A 21,986-nucleotide genomic window follows, 5' to 3' on the forward strand; every position below is an offset into this window, starting at 1 on the left:
TAATAAGACAAATGGTGTGCTGGTGTGGACTGGTAGCAGTTAGAACAGAATGAAGAGATTCATGTCAGAAACACTATTGAGAAAATAAGATTTGGTGAAGAGATGTGAAAGGTAAAGAAGTCAGTGTTTTAAGTTTTTCTGCCTGATAGGGACAACACAGTGCCATTAATAGAATGTCTTTAGTTCAATGCTAAGAACTAATTTAACTTTCTTTTTGTGTATCCCTAACTTATAAACTTATGAGAAAAAATATTAAGTTGAGTTTGGGAACAGTACTGCCAGGTGGCAGATATAAAACTCATCAAAATTGGCTTCCAGAAACTGAACAACCAAAGAAGGGGAAGGCTTCTTCGGATTCTTCTCTGAGAGTAATAGAAATACCCATGAGAATTTCTCTGGAACGATGGCAATTTAGGTTCTATAACCCCATTTCCTACATAATTAAACTCTTTCTGCAGAGTTAGTACTAAAAGTCAGAATGCCCAAAGTTAGTCTGAATCATAAAGATTATCTTAAGAGCTGTATCTCAAGCCATTCAAAGATAGGCCAAATGTCAAGGCTGTGGCTTGAGGTGTCACTCTTCAAAAGGCAATATGTAACTCTTCTGCTGGGCAAACAGCAGATCAGTTCCTGAACTGATGTCATTCAGGTTGGGAAGAATTATCTGAACCAGCCTGGTGTGTGAATTTTTAAAAATCCAGATATAAGCAGCTGAAAGCAGCATGTAGAGAGGATTGTACTAATTATTTTGTTTAAAAAACTCACAGGAAGAGAATGAGCTGTTAGCAAAGATTTATAGCAATTATTCATTAATGTTACCAGGCAATTTGCTCCAAAGTTTAGGTGACAAAACACATACCAGAGGAGGTCGACAGTACACATTGCCTAAACCTAAACTAATCTAAAGAAAAGCACCATCCGTTGTAATATTCACATATCATGTTTTATCGAGTCTTGGAAAATCCTTAGGGATTTTATCAGGAGGCAAGCTTGAGGCTATTGTCTGCCAATTAAGATTAAAGAATAGTTGTCATTGGCTTTTCAGCGTATGCTCTAGTACTCTATAAATCATAATCATTGTAAATGAGTCTATATTATCTGTGTTGCCAATTTCAAGTAGTTTCTGGAATATAAAGATCTATATTATTAACAGTACAAATGATGTAAGTCTAAAAGAAACCACATGAAAAAAAATCCACCTTTGCTAATAAATTACTCACTATAAATAAATTTGAATATAAATATAATTCATATTTAAGATTGTTAGTCTTTGATGCAGTTTAGTGAAGAGTGTTCTGTCAATTCGAAAGTTAATGTGTCCCTATGTCACTAACTTGCTACCGAGGAATAATCTAGATACTAAAAAGAAAGCCTATTAATCCCTAATACTACACTTTAACACATAAAAGAAAGATGTATGTGATTTAATTTCAAGTCATCTATGGTGCTCAAAAAGTATTAACTGTGAAGTGAATGGATATTAAAGAATGGAAATTACATTTACAAGTGGCATATAAAATCAGAAATCAGAAAAAAATGAAACTTGGTCAGAAACTCTAGTCTTTGTATGCATCCAGAACTCTTTATCTACAAAGTACAAACAAATGTATAGTACATATTTGTAATACAAACTATTTCAGATAAATGAATATGTAAACCTGTTCCATTCTTCAACATAAGTGGCATAGGCCTTTATAATATTTTCATATTCTATGTTGCTGTGATGGCATGACTATTTAAATGAAGTATATTCTGTGTTAAGTATGCATCATAAAAATTTCAAAATAATCTGCTTTTTCATGGTTATATTACTTAACTAAATTTTGATGTTTTATAAAGATGGATCTCAGTGCAAAAAAAAATTAGGACTCTATAAAATATCTAAGTCTAGTAACATACAACTTTCAACTGCCAAAAAGAGCAGTGACTATCTAAATGTCTAGAAATATCATGAATGAGATTATACTTCATGCTTCTATTTATTATATGCTTATCTAGAAACCAAGGCTTAATAATACATAGGAAAAAAAGACATTAAGGACAATATAGTTCAGTAGATTTAAAAACAGTATTTAAGAAGGAAATAACTTGTCACTCCTAATTTTTAACAAAAAAACCTAAAAATAATGGAATTGTTATGTTTAAATTAAAACCATTTCAAACTAAAAGAAATAAATGTTTTCTATGAGATTTCATGTGTTACTAAAGCAAATGTTCAAATGGATTGTCCTAGAAGCTGGAGAGCAGGGCCAAAACACAAATGCCAAAATAAGAAAAAAAGAGGAAATTTCCTACTAATCAACATCCTTTTTAAAAAAATACTATTAATGTACCCTGTTTTGTTTCTTAAAAATCAAATAAATTTTGAGTCTAATAGCTAAAATAATTATCATTTGTTTTTCATAATTCTTATTCTTATTTGTGACTCTGATCCTTCTCCCATAGAAGATGCAGAAGCCTATTTTGCTATTTAAATTACATATAAGAGGATGTGAGGGGAAAGGGAAAAAAAAAAATAAGAGAGAGAGAAATGAATTACAGTAGATGGGGTAGAGAGAGAGAAGATGGGAGGGAAGAAGAGGGGAGGGGAGATAAGAAGGGGATAGAAAAGGTAGCAAAATACAACAGACACTAATATGGCAGTGTGTATAAACATGGATGTGTAACCAATGTGATTCTTCAATCTGTACGTGTGGTCAAAATGGGAGTTCATAACCCACTTGAATCAAATATATGAAATATGATATGTCAAGAGCATTGTAATGTTTTGAACAACCAATAAAAAAAATATACAATGATGAACAAAATATATGTTGTCCCTACCCACGTTATGAAGCCTCATGGCGCTCCTTCCTCCTTCCCTTCTTTCTTCGTACCTTTCTTTTTTCAGTACTGGGGAATGAATCCAGGACCTCACACATCCTAAGCAAGCACTCTATCACTCATTATTTCTTTTTATCCTTTATTCCAATAATTCTATACATCTTTTTACACAGCAAAATAGTTTGGGAGAAAAGATCATATTAGATTTGATTAATTTGGCAGTTTTGATAGAAATCAACACACACTAATTATTAAGTAGGTTTAGCTTTAAAACTAAATATTGTTGGCTGTATTTTCCAATGGGGGGTCCCCACTTTCTTTTTAACACATTAGATCCAGCCAATAATGCCAAATGATAAACTGTTACTGGTGTTGAGTTTTCCTGGGCATTTTATATATGATTTAAATATCCTTTTATATGCAAAGTAAAAGAACCCAATAAAATTATCAATTCATTCATAGATCACTTTCTAATGTTAAGTTAGAGGCTTAAGAAAAATAGCTCTATTATCTTCTGTTAATACTTTCCTAATAGTGTCATCTACTGCACTGCTGCTGCCATGGACTAACTGGAATTCAGTGGACAATCTAGACATCTAATTTGTGAAGTACTAATTAAACCAGGCAAAGTAGTGCACTCCTGTAACGTGAGCTACTTGGAAGGCTGAGGTAGGAAGATAGTAAGTTCACGCCCAACCTGGGAAATTTAATAAGACTCTGTCTCAAAAAAAAAAAAAAAAAAAAGTGGTTTTGTTTGTTTGTTTTAAGAGCTAGGATGTGGCTTACTGGTAGAGCACCACTGGATTCAATTCCCAATACTGCAAAAAAAAAAAAAAAAAAAAAAGTACATATGCAAAATCTTAATCCCTGGGCAAAATTGTAGGAAGTTACTATTTTTAAAATATGAGAATTAAAATAAAACTACCTTAGAGATACTACAAAGAAGGAAATATCACTTTAATACTTCTTCATGTTCTAATTTTTATTTTATTTCTTAATTTTTAAAAAAATTTTTTAGTTGTTAATGGACCTTTATTTTATTTATTTATTTGCGTGCTGAAAATTGAACCCAGTGCCTTGCACATGCTATATAAGTTCTGTACCACTGAGCCACCACCTCAGTTCTCATGTTCTAATTTTTAAATGGGCTAAAATGAAAGAATGCAGTTTTACAAATTGTTATGTTTTATGTCTGATATTATCTTTATTATTAATCCAAATACTGATTGATTAGTGAGCCTCATTTTTCCAAGTTTACCTAAAAGAGTAAATATTAGTCTATGTATAAAATACAAGTAACTTTTCAGTGCCTTGTCTACTTTGGGTCTTAGTGCCATTGAATAAGGAATGTATGTAATCTAAGTGTTGTTGAATATACATGTACCAAGATTTTTCTATAATCCATTTAATCTATAAATCTATGTTCCTTGCTTAATTTCAAGGTGCAAAGCAATTCCTTAGTGTTAATATGAATCTAAAAGTGATGCTAAATAAAGCATGATAAATAAAATAATCCAGAAATTGTGAGGTCTATATAGCTTATTCCCACATTCTTACTATTTTCCTGTGTCCTTACTCTCTTTCCACAATATTTAAAATCTTAGAACCACTGGAGAAGGAATCATAGGAATCTTATTATTTCATAGCTCAATATGGCTAAGAACCCCTTCCCATGATCTATGTTTACAATTTTGTTTCACTAAAAAGACTTCATATGACATGTATCTACAATAGATACCTCCTAAAAACCTGTGTAGAATGACTGTTTAAAAGGTGCCATTCACAGTATGCCTGGAATCCCAGCAGCTTGGAAGGCTGAGATGCAGGTTTAAAACCAGCCTCAATAACAGCAGGGTGCTAAGCAACTCAGTAAGACCCTGTCTCTAAATAAAATACAGAATAGAGCTGGGGATGTGGTTGAGTGTCCCTGAGTTCAATCCCTGGTACCAAAAGAAAAAAAAAAGAAGTGTCATTCACAAAATATTGGTTAATAATTTATATAACTGTATATGAGGAGCTAAATTAACCTAACCATTTCATTTCTTTTTATTAAGTAGTAATGATGCTTTAAAAATAAATGGCTTTGTTTCCCAATTTTTCTGGGTATTTTTCTGTTTTTTTATACATATTAGATATGGCCAATAGTGTCAATTGATGACATATAGTGACAATCTTATATGTAGACAGAGACGATAGTCACATTTAAGAAAAAAAGCAAATCCCAAAATATATCTAGCTTGATATCTATCATTGACACTTGAAATTCCTCCATCAGAGATTCATGTATTTGAGTTAAATAAAATATATAAATTGCAGATGCCCTTTTTGTTTTGTGAATAACATTGTCAAAAAGTTAGGGAATGTGTTAAGGATTATTGAGAGGATAATATGAGGAAACTAGATTATTCAATGTGAAGAAGAAATGTGTCATTGGTAAATTACTATTTTTTAGTCTGTCTCGTCTCGTCTCTTCTCTCCTCTCTCTCTCTCTCTCTCTCTCTCTCTCTCTCTCTCTCTCTCTGATTCTCTAATGCTTAATGCTATTGGAATTCCATTTTAATCATTATTATTACCAAGTTCTTTTAGCCTTCACTCTGAGAAATAAAGGAAAACTTCCATTTTCACAGTTCTATACCATGACTAGCCTAAATAAAAGTTACTTTGACCATTTGATAAGAGGTGTAGAGAAGACATGAGCCAAAATCATTTTGAGAACCATGATAATTTTATAAGCTTTACTTTATAAGTATTGTCTTGTGTTTGAGAAAGTGAAGGGTGTGAAAAACATGTTTATTTGTTTACGATATTGATTTGGGACACATCATTTTTAGGTCAAAAACTAGAGCCAAGAATACAAATGCTTCTTGTGAAGACTGGCTTTTTAAATAAAACACAGGTATATACTCTGCTTCAACCTACATAGTCTCACTCCAAGTGTTCTAGCATTTTAGTACTGATAAAAAAATTTATGTCCAATAACATTAACAAGATACTGAAGAGACCCGAACACAGTAAATAAAGTAGATAGTAAGAGGACCTTTTTTAAATACATTCTTTGTTTTCTACTTAATCTCAAAGATCTTGATATGAGGATTAACAGAGAAGCCACCTTTATTCTGTTATAGCATATCCATGTAGACTTTCAATGACACATTAACTAGGCTAAGATTTTTAATGCAGTCTTTTGTTAAGGAAGATTTAAAAACATTGGTAATATTTTCCAAGAATTAAACAATAGTTTTTCAATGTGTTTGGGATAAAACTCTTTAAAGTAATATTCATTTAGGGTCTCTTTTTATTACCTATTTATGATAAAATATTTGTAATGTCCTTTTAAAAATATTTTGACATGAATTTATGTAGTAAATAATTGCCCTCTATCCTCTTTTTCCTTTAGTAAATTGGCCTTTTATAATCATTTTGGTTTTCTACGTTTCTGCTAGTACCAATTTTCTCACTTTTCCTAGTGTAATTACTGTTGGAATTTCATCTTAACTTGATATAATATTCAATTCTAAATGAATAAATTATGTTCATGTTGAAATTAACCACAACCCATTATTTACAGTAACATTGCTAGGGCAGGAATGGTGGCACACACCTGTAATCCCAGATACAGGAGATGTAAGAGGAGGAATCCAAGTTTAAGGTCAGCATGGCAATTTAGCAAGACCCTGAATCAAAATAAAAATTCTAAAAAGGGCTAAAGATGTAGCTCAGTGGTAGAGTGTTTGCCTAGCATACACAAGGCCCTGTGTTTGATTCCCCAAACCACAAAAATAAAAAGCACTGATATTGCTAACAGATACAAAATGTTTTAGACTTAAAATTTTATAAAACAAGATCACTTATTAAATTCTTTTCCATTTAATAGTAAACTTGTCTTTTTTGGTAAGGCAGAATCACAATAATCACAATGTCATCACAGTACTATCAAACTGTAATATTTTAAAATTTATGATTTCATTTTTATAAAGTCAAAACCAGTTTTGAAATGAATATGTTTTGAACCTTCAAATATATTTGAAGTTTTGAAGTGAGTTTATCTCAGATGTTGAGAAGAAGGTACACTAGTCATTAAAATTTAATTTAAAGTGCTATGTACTGTGAATCATAATAGGAATAATATCAACTTTAGTAAGCAGTGACCTACTAACACTACATTTGCCAAATATCATCACAGCTCAGAAACTCTTGATCCCATGTCACAGATCATGGAACTGTATGATTATGGTTTTGGATATATGTAAAAGCTCAAATTAAGTCCTTTAGGTACCCTAACTCAAATAATTGCCAGTGGCTTAGGATAACATCTTGCATCCAGTCCAGTTAGTTTATCTAAACCCACCTGGTCATTCACTAATCTGCTCACTAAGAACTTAATAGGTTGTGGCAGCCAAGCTGATTCTAGTTACTATTTAATGGACCTAGCTACATCTTAGGAATCAACCTCTATAGCTAGTTGGTAAAGAGAAATAATACAACTCTAATATATCTTGATTTCAGCAGTATTTGACAAACTGTCTCAAACTGTCTTGTGGACGAGACCAAAAATTATTGCACAGTTCAGTCATAACTAATTGAATATTTATACACATTATATTCTATAAGGTTCTAAGAGTTTTCCTCCTTATACTTGATTTTTCCTGTTCAACATTTTTCATTTCCTATGTTAAAAGCAATAACAGTGGTATTATTAAAAGTACAAGAAGTGATAGGCGATTTAAGGATACACAACATAATAGTTGCTGGGAAAATAAGTTAGAATTACCAACTAGCTCTTACAGGGAAAATGTAAAGTCTTACATTTAAGATCATTACCACAGTGAAATAAAATGTGGTCACAAATTTTGGGGGGCTCCTGTTAAGAAGAAGAATCCATTTCCCCATCATTTGAACCTATGCAAGCTGTGATTTTTTTTTTTTTTAATTTTTTTGGTAGTTGTAGACAGACAGCATGTATTTATTTTATTTATTTTTGTATGCGGTGCTAAGGATCAAACCCTGTGCCTCACACATGTTAGGCAAGTGCTCTGCCTCGGAGCCCCAGCCGCAGCCCCACTATGATTTATTTTGACCAACAAAATAAACAAGTGATGTTTTACAAGTTCAGAACAAGGCCTTAAGGGCCTCACTGATTCCAGTTATTCTGTATCACTAACTTCCACTCACTAGGTTAGTAAATCTGGGCTTGTTTACTTGAGAATAAGGTACCACATAAAGAGAAAGTCCTAGCAAGAAGTCGGGAGTAACTGTGAGGCATATGCCGCCTAGCCCCAGCTGACTACAACTGCATGAATGATTTTAAGCAAGACTAGCAGATGAGCAGCCTAGCTGAACCAAGCCCAAATTGACACGATTAAATAAATTAGCTATTGTTTCAAGTCACTAACGTGTAGGTGGTTTATTATGCAGCAATAAATAACTGAAATAGTAATTGTATATGACAAAAAGAAAGACTTGGCTTGGCTTTGCCAACAAAACAGGCTGGAGTATTAGTGTGTGAATCATTTGCCCCAAAGCTCAATGTAAGCCAGTGGTGAAACATGGCATCATTACAGTAGAAGTGAATGTCCTTCCTGATCAAGAGAGAGATAAGTTCTGCTTACCTTGGTAATGACCAGACTAGATTACTACATAGGGCTCAATATTTTAAAGATGTGGCATGCTACAGAGATACACAAAGAACAGCAAGTAATGGTAAGCAGTCTGTTAACTTTAATTTACAAAGCCATTTGAAGATTAGAAGCATTCTCCTGGAAAAACACATACACACACACACACACACACACACTCAGAAAAAAATATGCTAACTCTTTCAACATTTTGACAGTTCCTCATATAGGAAGTCAATGAGGTAATGATTAATCTTCCAAATAGTGGAATAGAAAACAAATTTACTATTGAAAGAAGGAATAATTTTCTGAGAAGCTAATTAATATTCAACTCGACATTCTTTTCATTTTTCTACCAATTTTTGTTTCTACTTTATTCACCATGACTTTTTAACCTACTCTCCCATCTACTTCTACTGTCACCTTTTCACTTATCAACTTTCTCCCGGTCTATTTCAAATGTGACTAGTCTTCCTTTTTTTTCTTCTCAACTACATTCTTTTCTCCTTTGATATTTCCTTTTTTCTTATGTGTGCTTTTGTAAGCATATGTGTTAATATGTCTTTATATATGCCTAAATATGTATATATGCACATTTTATATGAATCTTCTATGTATCTTAGTCTGTATTTTTATCTTTTTAGCTATGGCTAAAACTGAGCAAGTTTTGTATTTCATTAGTCACAACTTCTGCATGGGAGAGTGGGTAAGCCCCATCAATTACCTGTCCTCTCACACAATTCTTTGCTTCTTCTTTCCTAGTATTCTCTCCTCCTTTTTTATTCTATTCTTAGCTCTTTTCCATATTCCTTCTGGAACCTTCTTTCCATTGTACTACCTCATGTCTGTCCATAACTTCTGCACTGAAGGCGACCCACTCACTTTGTGCCTGAAACTTGACCTGACCAAGGAAAATTTCTTCTTAAGCCACCCAATACACACTAGTCTTTCTCCCATACCCTACATAATAAGAAGTAGAGCTCTTCTGGCTCCCTATTATAACTTCATATCTTGTTCATTCATGTAAAAACACTTCCTTCGTTAAGGCTTACATCATCTAATCTGATCATCCCTATTCCTCTTCTTTAATGATTTCTACTGATCTCCTGTCAATGCTATTCATTTAGTGTCGGTCTCAGGCACCTGATTCAATTCCTTCCTCTCTACCCCAAGTTCTGCATTCATGCTAAGAAACTTCACTATCGATGTCAACAACCTGTGTTGTTGTTTTGCCTCCTGAATGTTAATGACCTTTATCTCTTCTCCACTTAAACCGCACCCCAATCCTTGTCATCAGTCACAATTTTTTTACATCTGAAATCTTAAGACCCAAATTGCCTCTCTGGTAATAACCACAATATTATTCCAACTACTCTTGCATTTTAGCCTCAACACAAATTAAAACATGCAGTCAATTGTTCCCTCCATTTTTTCCCTAGACTAACAGTCTTTTCTAGACTTGCTTTCTTCTCTACATAATCTGTAATCTAGGTTTGATCTGTCTCCCAAAGATACTCAGTCTCTTTATCCCCTTATTTTTCTCAGCCCATTTGTTATACAAGTCAAACTCTGAATTTCTTATATAATTTGCTCTCTCCATATCTACCTCCAATATATAGAGCTAATGAGGAAATAAAGTGATATTACTATGATGATCAATGTCTTCTACAAAATGGTAATTCTAGCTCTAGGTAGACTGTCAATACCACCAAATAATCATCTTACATAGCCTGATACCTCTCTTTCTTTTCTTACTAAACCCTCGCTATTCTCTTCTACCCTTTTCCTCACCCTATACTTTCAGCAGAGATCTGTGTCTCCTACTCCATGAGAAGAACAGAATCTTGCAGGCCTAATTTCTGTCATTTCCCTTCCTCCACACCTACAAAATTATCCACAGCTATAATATCCCACGTCTTTCCTTTTGGTCTCTGAGGAAAAGTTGTCCAGTCGTATTTTAAAGGATTATCCTACAAATCATGCCTATGACTCCATCCTCTGTGACCCTACGTTAAAAAATATCATCTTTCTCCCTTATGTTATAGTATCTTTCCATAGTTTTCTTTTCCATAATCCACAAATATATTCACATCTTCCATTTTTTAAAAAAATTCCTTAGCCAAACATTTCTTATAACTATAATCCTCTTTACTTTCTAGCCAAGTTCCTATAGAAAGGTTTATCCTTCACCTTTCCTTTTTCACATTCCACTCATGCTTCATCCCACTTCTATTGAATCATTAAAATTGCACTGAAAAGGTTTTCCTTTCCTGTTTAATCAAATAGGTATTTTTCACTTGGATCTTATTTAAGCAGTCATTTAACCTTATTGATCATTCCCTTCTTGAAGTTCTCATCTTTCCATTCTACTCTACTCATTGTACTTCTACTCTCTGTCCATCTTTTACTTCTCTGACTATTCTTTCTCAAATTCTTTCCCTAATTTCTTTCTCTTACATATTTGATTCATTTTGGTTCTATCCTCTTTCACTGTCTTCTTCTGTTTTATTTCCCTCTCTAAACATTTCCATTCCCATGGCTTTAATTGTGAGCAAAGTAAGACCTATTCTTGACCTACCCACCTGCCATCTTGCACCTCTTATTTCACCATCCTGAGAAATGATGCCATTGGTTGTGCTTGATACACATCAAGTTTTTCCCACCTCTGAACCTTCACAAATTATTTCCTCTGCCTGAAACTCTCATCCTAGCCCCGCCTTCACTCCACCTTTTTTTGAGGTGATAATTTTCTTCCTTTCCTTTAAAACTTAACAGTCATTATCAAGAAACCTTTACAGACTTCTCCTCTCCTTTCCAAGCTAGGTTCTATTTAATACCAGTGTTTATTCTGTTATTACAGCATTTACCAATAATGTATTGGTGTTAACCATATAAAAATCTATTTTTCCACCTTGCTGATCCTTATAAGCAAGGACCGTGACCTGTTCTTTGAATAATCAAAGCCTAAAACAATGTCTCTTCCATAAGAATTATCCACTAAACACTTATTGACTCAGCTGAAATCTACATAAAATTCTTTCTTTAACAGAACTCTTATATCCAACCACCTATTTAACATCCTCACTTACATGTTTCATCAGTACTTAAAATGTAAGTAACAGAATGAACTCATCCTCACACACATGTTCTCCCCAGCAGAAATCTGCTTTTCCTCTCCATTGCCTTGGTTAGGGTATCACTATTTACCTAGAACAGACACCAGGGAGTCAGCCTTCATGTCTTTTTAATCCTATAATGTAGATATCTTTTATCCCTTTCTTCCCATTCACATTGCTGCTCTGCTCTTCAAGTCTATAATATTTTGTGGTAAAATATCTGTAACATAAAATTTACCATTTTAACTAAGTGGCACTAAGTACATTCACATTGTTGTACCCCAGGATTTATTTTAATAAGGAGCCATCTGGTGTTCTTACCTCTAGGCTAAGATAAGTTTCCATTGCATCTATACATTCTTCCCAGTGTAATCTTTCTAAAATTCACATGAGTGCTGGTGGTATAGCTCAATAACAAAGTACTCAACTAGCACATACAAGGCTCTGGATTAAATCCCCAGTACCTGAACAAAAATATATATATATAATGAAAATGACATTTGTAGATGAACTGGAATGTTTTCATTATTTCTTCTTAGTTTTCATAGGTTCAAGTTGAAATGAGTGAAAAAAAATTTTAAAAATACCAAGTTTTTCTAAAAATTTTCCAGTGTAAAGGTTGAGTAAATGAATGATCACAGTAATCAAGATAAGAAAGACAGAAATATGTGTGGGAGGTAAAGTATTAAGTTTTAGTTTAGATAATGCTGAGTATCATAGTTTAGATAATGCTGGTATTAGCCAGAGGAGATATACTGAAAACAGTTGCATATGTGAGTCTGAAACTCAAAGAGAATTTTGGAATAGGGGGCTCTGAATTTGGAAGTCATGATCATTTAAGTGACATCAAAGGAGCAAATATCTCCTGAGGCATGCATGAAAAGACATAAAGAAGAATGATAAAGTACATCAACATAAAAAAGACCAACAGAATAGCCATAGCGGTAAAAGAAAAAAAATATCACACTTTAAGTCTTCTTATCCTTCTGCCATAATTGAAAGAGAACAAGACCTTTGATACTAATGACAATCCTGAGGTGGAACATTTTTAGTGATTTTTGTCTTCTCTGCTGGAAGGATGATTGTTATCCATCTCACTTGGATATTTCCGGTTCCTTCTGCTGAAGAAGGATTTTAAAAAGTTAAACATGTTTGATGGAACAACTAAATAATAGGAATGCTTTTGCTGGAGAGAAAGTTGTCTAGCCAATAATTCTCTTATGCAATTGTACCAAAACTAGTGCTCTTAGCCCTAACTCTAGCCTATTTTCTATTTCATGAAGCTCTTGGAAGAGATCATTCAGTAGTATGTAAAGCACTTGGAACCTATTTTTGTGAACTATATTATTTTCTTAAAGATATTGTTGATTTGGACAGTGAAGAATACCTGCAGGCAAATCCTGCAAGGTGCTCCAGCAGACACACACACCTACCTTCCTGTTGGCAGAGTCTCTGTTTGGCAGGTGTATTCCATTCCTTACAGGAAGGAATAGGTGCTTTATTGTATTTCAGAAGTCAGTAAGCTTTTGCAAAACTAAGTAATTGACATTTTTCTCATTTCTGAGATCAAATTTTCATAAATCATTCAACCTGGATAATCTGAGAATGTGGTTGATCTAGTAATTGTTGAAATACAGTGGAGACATTGCAAAGTATGATATTTAAGTATTTCCTCCTAGTTTCTTGCCTTAGAGAGATATAAGACTTCTAAATGGAAAAATGCCCTAATGTATAAAAAGGAAACGAAAGACAAGCCTATCTATGAAGAAGCCAAAACAAACACAATACAGATACATCTCAGTAATTTGGTATTCCAATGATTCTGAATTTGTAGTAATAATAATCACAAGTAGAACTTATTTTTATATTATGAGGAAGTGTTTTTTTTTTTTTAGCTAGTTAGTAGCTTCAGTGTTATTATAAGGACGGGATATATTTAACCAACTTGAAAGCAATATTTTCTGAGTCTTACACACACACAAAAAAAATGCTATTAATAATAGCTTGTCAAGATTTCTACCAGGAACCTGTGTTAACAGTTCATTCAAGTTACTATCAGAGTTTAGCAGTAAACTTACAGTGTACTTTTGTGATTTATACTAAAATTTTCATCCCCCACATCCACAATTTAAAGTTTATAAAAATTTGCCTAAAAGGATTCATTGCAGTTCCATGAAACATAATATTCAGAGTGTATAATATTCAGGTAGCAAATAGCACTAGTTTTTGCCATGAGGAAAAACTCAACTAATATAGACTCATCTATGAAGGCAGTGAATTTTTCCATGAATCTTCTAGTGGTACCTCTAGACTGTCTTAGTAGATATGAAATATTTATGTGTAATTTATAGTCAAGAAATCTATAGTAATAAACAGGCAAGATTTGTATTTTATTCTAAGATCACTACTTTATTTAAGACAAAGATTTTGATGCACTGAAATATTCCTGTTTTCTGTTAACAGAATTTTGCTATATGCAGAATCATCTAATAAACTTGAACTAGTTTTCTGAATTATATGCAGTTGATTTGTTCATTCCTTACTGAAAGTCTTCAAATAGTCTAAACAAGTATGTTTGACACCAAGAATACCCTCATTCCTTTAGTGTCTAGCTCTGTACTGTGTTTATTTGCAGAGGACCCTCATGCATGGATCCATATAAATGAGGCAAACTGTGGAGTAGACTAGACTATGTCGCTCACCAAGCTTTGAGGATTGTGTATCTGAAAACTGCTGGGCATGATTTTCACTTATAAGGAAGATTACTTGTGTGTAATATCAAGTGAGATTTTTGGTTGAGGTTTTATGCTTTCAGTGAAGAAAATAAAAGAAGAAGAAACCAATTAATGGTCTGTTTCCATGATCTTTTGTTAAGCAAAACTCTTACTGATCCACATGAATGTGTTCTGTCACCCACAGAGTAGCCTAAGAGCACTGCAGAATAGACTTCTGAACTTTTGACTCTATTTTCAGTTTAATTGGTAGGTTTTAATCAGCTAAAAATATTATACTTCTTTGATTAAAAAGCTATACAGGTAATTCCTAGACTGATTACTCAGGAATAGAAACTTTTTTAAAAATGTAGTACAGAAAATCTGGTTGTACTAGTGTCAAATCATTTGTAAATATTTTGGGACATGAAAGTTTCCCTACCTAACCACCTAATTTCTATCTATATTTTCATCAGCTGACTCTAGGGGAAAGAAAGAAATTTAATTTATAAGAATTGTTCAGTAGGTTCAGGGGTATAGCTCAGTGGAAGAAAGATTGCCTAGTTATGCATGAGGCCCTGGGTTCAAAAAAAAAAATCATACAGTATGCCAACCAATGTGTTGCTTATTTAGCTAAGTAACAGGGATAAGCTTGCTAGTATTTCTATATGAAATATGTTTCTGGGGCTGGGGATGTAGTTCAGTGATGGAGTACCTGTTTAGTTGCCAGGTACTATCCCCAGCATCACCAAAAGAAAGAGAAAAAGAAAAGATATATATATTTCTCTTAGGTAAAAGTCAGTTTGAAGCTAGTTCTACACTTAATATGCCATGCTGTCATTGCATAGTAAATGATTCATTCACAACCTTAGTGCAAGTAGCCAAATGTCTTGAAATGAATATCCTATATATTTTGGAGCATTTAACACTGGCATAATTTGAAGATCTGAGTTAAAGTAAATCCTTGGCACTCTGCAAGAATGCCTCTCATTTACAGTGATGCTTTGTTTCTTAACATGACTACCAGGGCTGCTTGGTCACAGGCAAATACTATTCTTTTTCAGCCAAATCATTCCTGACAATAATTGTACTTTTTATTTTCTTTTTTTCTTCCTCCTGTTTCCCCTGCCCCCAACTTAGGTTAGAAAGACTGGTGGACGTCCTGAGGAAGAAGGTTGGAACAGGGACCATGAGGACAGTGATCTGACAGAAAAAAAAATACAAAAACGGCAGTCTGGGGGAAGCGATCACATCTGGTGACCAGGCTGCTTCATTCAACACTGTGTAAACACTAAAAGCCTTAACTTAGCAAACAGTTGTTAGAAGTGGGACACTCCAACCACATTCCAAGCTGAGAAAAAAAAATCAAATCACAAATGTTTAACCACTTTGCTGCTGACTTGAGTTTTTTATCCAAATTAAACTATAGACTTTTACCAATGGGTAGCTATAAGGTTGCAGCTTATTTTGTGACTATTTTATATCTCAACTTTTTATTTAGAGATATAAATTGTTTTACCGAGAGACCACTATAGAAACATGGTAAAGTTGGTCAGGATCATATCTTCACATATGGCCCTCTCTGAATCAAAGTGCAGCAAAGTAAATATTGTCTAAGCCTTAATCCACTGTGTTAGGTCAAAACTTCAAATAAATGCATTTTCCCCAATATAGAGTATATTTCGTAACTGAAGAAGGATGTTCAGACATGAGTTTGTAATCTTCCTTTAGTGTACCTATGTAATCTTTGTTAATATTAAAGAATATTACAAATAGATGCCACAAATTAAATGTATAATTTGCTTTAATGAGAGTTTAGTACATTAAAATTACATTCATCAGGACATGATTTTTATTTTACTAAAAATAAATACAGACTGTATTCAATAAAATGGAAGATTATTAATGTGTACTTATAAATTCATATTGTCAGTATTTTTAATGTTAAGACTGGATAATTATCTAAGCTCCACCTAAGCTGTAGAAATTGCCAAGTTTCTGTCTAATGGTCTGGGACACTTTTGTCTTGAAAATTAGCATGTGCCAGCATGTCTCTATCTGAAAAGGCAAGAAGCCATTAAATCTACTAAGTATTCTTATTGATTATCTTTTTTTATAGATTATTGTTTGAATTTTGTTGTAAAGGAGGGGAATTCAGTATATAATATACCATAAAATTATAATGTGCAAATATTAGGACTTAGACAAAAGTAAACCTGCATTTGGTTCAGGTTGCCTTTATTTCATATAAGAGGTAAGAATTAACTTAATTAACATTTAAGAGGTAACTTAAAAGTTAAAGCATAGCCATCACTTCTACTCATATGATATCATGAATAAAACTGAAACTTTATATATTTGGCTATACAAAAAAATCATCATTGTTTTAGAGTGAAAAGTTGAAAGGGCAATAGGAAATGACTATGCCAGGATCAGGGTGAAATAAACCAACAGATTGAATTAGTGAAAGGTTTGTAGACAAATAAAAATTTATGTGCATTTTTAATTTATCTTTAAGATTGTGCTAAACTAGATACTGTTGCCTGTTTTCAGGATAAGTATATTCAGGGCAATGTATTGTGTCATTTTTTTAAGATGCCATTAGAGATTATCCATTATTTAATTTACTTTGAGGAAATTTTAAAGTGCTTGTCATAGATGACAGAAGAATCATAATGCTAAATACACCCCATTCCTTCCTTAGTAAATCTGTAGCTATTAAATTAACTGACAAAATTATCCCATTGCATTAAAATTTGGAATTTACTCATGTTTCCTGCTTGTAATGATTTTTTTAAATGATGATAATTTGAAAATAAGGCACAACAGGGGTTAAAAATAAACTAACTGGATTTGCCCTATAGTTCTAAAAAGAATCATAGCTTTTCATAGGCCAGTGACTATATAAACATAGACATGTGTAATACTTTGGTCATACATGGAGTCTTGTCTCTGGGCTCTAATTTAAACCCCTAAAACCTCCTTATTTAAAGAAACAGCACCCTTTAAATCATCCAAGAGATGCAGGTAAGTAGAGAACAGTTCTTGTCACAAAATAGTTTGTTCCTAAACCCTCTTAAAAGAAATCACAAGTAAACTTGAATTTTCAGTTTAGTCTTGAAGAACAGACTAACTTTCCTTGGATTACTTTGGAATTTTAAAGTACATGAAGGGCCATATCAAGATATCTTTCAGTTTCCAAACATCTCCTCCTATACCTAAATGATATAATTAGAGCAACCAATTCCTATAATCAATATTGTGAAGTTTTAAAGAATATGATTATAAAGTGAAATTTACAAAACAATTCTAATATCTACTTTGTTCAACCTAAATAATCTCCCAAAAATAACCCATCCCTTTGAAAATGAGTTTCATTCCCTTGAAAATGACTTAGTTATCTGCAAAATTAACAAATGCAAAGTATTACAGCCAAATATTGTCTTAACTGATTTCTTAAGTTAAAAATGTTGACCAACACAATATTTCCAATAGTCAAAATTTGTTTTAAAAATAGCCTTACTCACTGAAAATCAGGTAGCCACATATTCAATCCTAGCACAAATTCAGAAGTGTTTCATTCTGCTCAGCAATGTTCCTGTGAGTTTGCTTTAAACGTCATCAAGTGTAATTCCTATAGTAACATGAGAATTCACTTCTTGTAAAAATAAGTAGTCCAGAGGAAAGGCAGAAAAAATGCTAAATTTGTTAACACTTGATGATTTATGAAATCCTTCACATCTTTGTTTTTATTTGCTCCTGTCAATAACCATATAATAATAATGAATTATTTATGTCAACTATATAATAATGATTATAGGGCTTTGGTATTAGTGTTATTGTTGTTGTTATAAAACTCTCCATTCGTGAGGAAACAGAGTATCTTGGAACTTGCTAAGGACTGGCTAGAACTTAGAACTACGGTCTTATAACTATACTCCATGCAATTATAGGTCTTCAAACCTTTCTGTTGGGAAAAAAAATGTAGTAAAGATTTTTACTCTAATAATTTTTGTTATTATTCTACCATTTATTTTATACACATATATATGAATTCCCTAACCGTCTAAAGACTTACGCATTTCTATGAAGTACAATAATGTGAACTGTATGCATACATAATATCATATTATGACCACCTCTCTATCATATAATAGTAGCAGCATGCTGTACTTTAGATATCACTAAAATATAACCTTGAGGTGCTTTGGACTATTTTCGATTTGGCCTGATGATAAATTCTAACACCGTACTTTATATAGTAGTATAAACTTCAAGACTTGCTTTAATTCCTAGGACAACTATTAGAGATAAAACTATATGTAAGCAAAGTTATTGGTTATAAGCAATGTGTAGACAGACAGTTGTAGCAAAATTATTAATCATTAATATGAATATTTTTATTCTACTTTTATAAATAAACCATTATATTTAAAGGTAACTAAAAAAGTTTAAATATTTTATAGAAGAAATATTTTATATTATTTTCAGTGATAAGATTGATCCTTTGTATATTTTCTTATTCAATTAAACTTAAGAGAGCTGGGAATTTAGCTCAGTGGCAGAATACAGACTTAACATGCATGATGCCCAAGGTTCAATCCCCAGAACCCTCCCCCCAAAAAAAATTTAGAAATCTTTTTATAATCACATCACTTATTGATATAATTAGTTTATTTCACAAGAAAGAATATTAAAGATTTGTAGTTTTAATATTGAATAGTGTCACACTTTATATGTAGAAAAACATTTTATATGTACTATTTTTTAAGATCATAATTATTTTTTAAAGTTACCATTTTCAAATAGTCATGATTAATAAGGCATTAAATGATAAAATAGCCATGACACATTTTGTCTTCTCACATATGGCTTGGAAGGAAGTCAGATTTTCACAGATATTATTGTTCTTGATTACTGTTATGTACCGTTCACATATCTATTCATACATACAGATATACCCATTCAGACTGAAAATCACATTTGCCTTTTTAAAAAATTGGTTTATAAGTCAACTGTTGAGCTCCAGTGATTTCAGCATTTTGTTCGTGTTTTATTGGAAATGCACGTGGTTTCTGAGGCTTTTAAACAAATACATGAAATTGTTGAAAGATTTATATTGCTCGTGCTTAGCTAAATATGTCATCTCTAGAAAAGCTGTGGTTTATTTTGGCACTGTTTTAAAAACTCAAATATTTTAAACATTTGTTAAGTTGGAGCTTGTACATTTCAACTAGTAGCATACGTTCCAGAATAGCATCTCCAGTTACCAAACTTTTTATAATCCTTTTACTATAATAACCTTTTTTGAAATGGTTTCTTTTCTTTTTTGTTATGTACTTTAGTGTAAGTTAGGTTAAAGTTATTACCTTTTTGATGTAGGACTTCATATTAGAATTTGGCAATGATAAATGTGTATTTTTGAGGACCATTAAAATGTTGTATGCTATTCATCTTCTTTGCAGAAGTATTAATATGCCTACTTTTAAGTTTATTTTCTAAATATAGTTTGGAGTATACTAATACTTTGGAAGTCACCAGTTTCTTGATTATATGTTCATTAACCAAGCTGTATTTTAATGTACTCTCATATATAAGATATGTATGTACTTTTTATTCACATAAAATCCCATATTGCAAATCCTACATGTTTTATTGCAATTTTTATACATTGATCTTGATTAGATTTGTAGATGTACAGTCCTGAAGACACTGTACTGGATATACACCATAAAATATATATTGTAGTAGGGAAACAGATTAAGTTTCCTATCAAACTGTGTGTGACTTCCTTATTAAAGACAAAAGTCAACACGAATAAATTTATTAGTTGCATTAAGAACCTTTCAAAATTATTTAAATATAAAATTATAGTATATGTATTATAAATATTATCTTTGGTAAATATGATTAGAAAAAAATGAAGGAGATCAAATTATTTTAACTTAAAAATAATAGATTGGTTCAAATATATTACAAAGCACCTCTAATAATTTTGGAATATGTGTGGAACTTTATTGTAATCAAGAGCTGAAGTCTGCTGGGTGTAGTGGCACATCCCTGCAACCTTAGCTCCTAGTAGAGAACTTTGTGTTCAATTCCCAGTACCAAAAAAAAAAAAAAAGCTGAAATAACAATACTGCTTCTGTTGTATTTGATTATTGAATCATAATGAGATTAATATAAACAAATTATGTAACTCTGTATTGTGAATTTTGAACTTAAAGTTTAAGGTATGTGACAAAGAGGACTGAAATGAGGGTGGAAAGTAGGAATCTTCAGGACAAAGATTTTGAAACTGGTGATATGTAAAAGGTCATGGTACTATGTAAACACAAGTTGTGTCTCATCATGTTTGAGACACCATGTTGTCCCACCAAGGCCTTCCTGATGTTGTTGTGATATATTTTACTTCTGCATCTGTATACAATGATCACGTTCTTAACTATTTTTACTTTGAACAGTCAATTATTTTAAGGAAATATTAAAACTAAGATGTTTACCCATGTCTTTATCATTTACAGTGTTCTTTTCTTTGTGTAGATTTCCACCAGTTATTTACCATCTACCTGAAGTATTTATCATCCAATCTAATGTAGGACTGTTGTGTCAGCTTTTGAATGTCTGAAAATGTTTTTCTGCATTCAATTTTTTAAATTGCTAGACATTAAATTTTAGGTTTCTGAACTTTGTTTTGCTGTTAAAGATGTTAACTCTAGTATCTCTGGCTTGTTTTGTTCCTGTTAGCATTCTTATTGTTGTTGTCTGTAAATAGTATGTCTTCTGGATGCTTTAAAGATTCTCCCTATTTCACTTATTTTAACTAATTTGAATATAATGTGTTGTGGTGTAGATTTCTGCATCTTTCTGTGCTTATGATTTGATGAACTTAACGTATCTGTGAGTTTGTGGTTCATTAGAAAAATCTCAATCATTAATTTTCCAATGTTTTTGTCGAGCACTTTTCCTCTCCCTCTGAATGTACATTAAGCCACTTTAAATTGTCCACAGTTCATTCATATTTCTTTTTTTTTTCTTTTGGCATTCTATTTTTCCCCTATGTGTTCATTCTGAATAATTTTTTTTGCTTTGTCTTCTGATTTAATTATCTTTTCTTTTGTAGTATCTAGTGTACTGTTAATCCCATCCAGGACCTTTTCTTTCTTAATTATTTATTTATTCTAATTTGTTATATATGATGGCAGAATGCAATTCATTTCATATTACACATATAAAGCACAATTTTTTCAAGTCACTGGATGTACACAAAGTATTTTCATACTATTCTTGTCTTCATACATGTACTTACGGTAATGATGTCTAACTCATTCACTGTCATTCCTACCCCCTTGTCCTTTCCCTTCCCCTCACTTGCCTTTGCCCTATCTAAAGTTCCTCCATTCTACCCATACCCCCCCCTCGCCAATGGCCATCATGAGTCAGCATCCTCATATCAAAGAAAACATTCGATCTTTGGTTTTTTGGGGATTGGTTTACTTCATTTAGCAGTGTATTCTCCAACTCCATCCATTTACCTGCAAATGACATGATTTTATTCTCTTTTAATGCTGAGTAATGTTCCATGATGTATATATATACCTAAGTTGCCCTACCCATTCATCTACTGAAGGGCATCTGGGTTGGTTCCACCATTTAGCTATTGTGAATTGGGCTTCTATAAACATTGATATGGCTGTGTCAGGGCTTTTTTCTTTACAAAC

The 21,986-nt window shown here is 32.5% G+C and overlaps 1 protein-coding gene across 8 annotated transcripts in view; it reads left to right on the top strand.

Moving 5' to 3' along the window:
* The window catches only part of Mipol1 (mirror-image polydactyly 1), a 343,144-nt gene extending 322,418 nt beyond the window's left edge, over positions 1-20,726 (top strand). For all 8 annotated transcript variants that reach the window (XM_076850214.2, XM_076850223.2, XM_076850217.2 and 5 more), the window contains one exon: positions 15,406-20,726. In XM_076850214.2, coding sequence (XP_076706329.2) covers positions 15,406-15,472 — 67 coding nt within the window. In that variant the 3' untranslated portion in view covers positions 15,473-20,726. The remainder of the gene's footprint in view (positions 1-15,405) is intronic.
* The last annotated feature ends 1,260 nt before the right edge of the window (positions 20,727-21,986 follow it).

The sequence above is a fragment of the Callospermophilus lateralis genome, chromosome 3, assembly GCF_048772815.1.
Source record: "Callospermophilus lateralis isolate mCalLat2 chromosome 3, mCalLat2.hap1, whole genome shotgun sequence".
Taxonomy (NCBI): Eukaryota; Metazoa; Chordata; class Mammalia; order Rodentia; family Sciuridae; genus Callospermophilus; species Callospermophilus lateralis.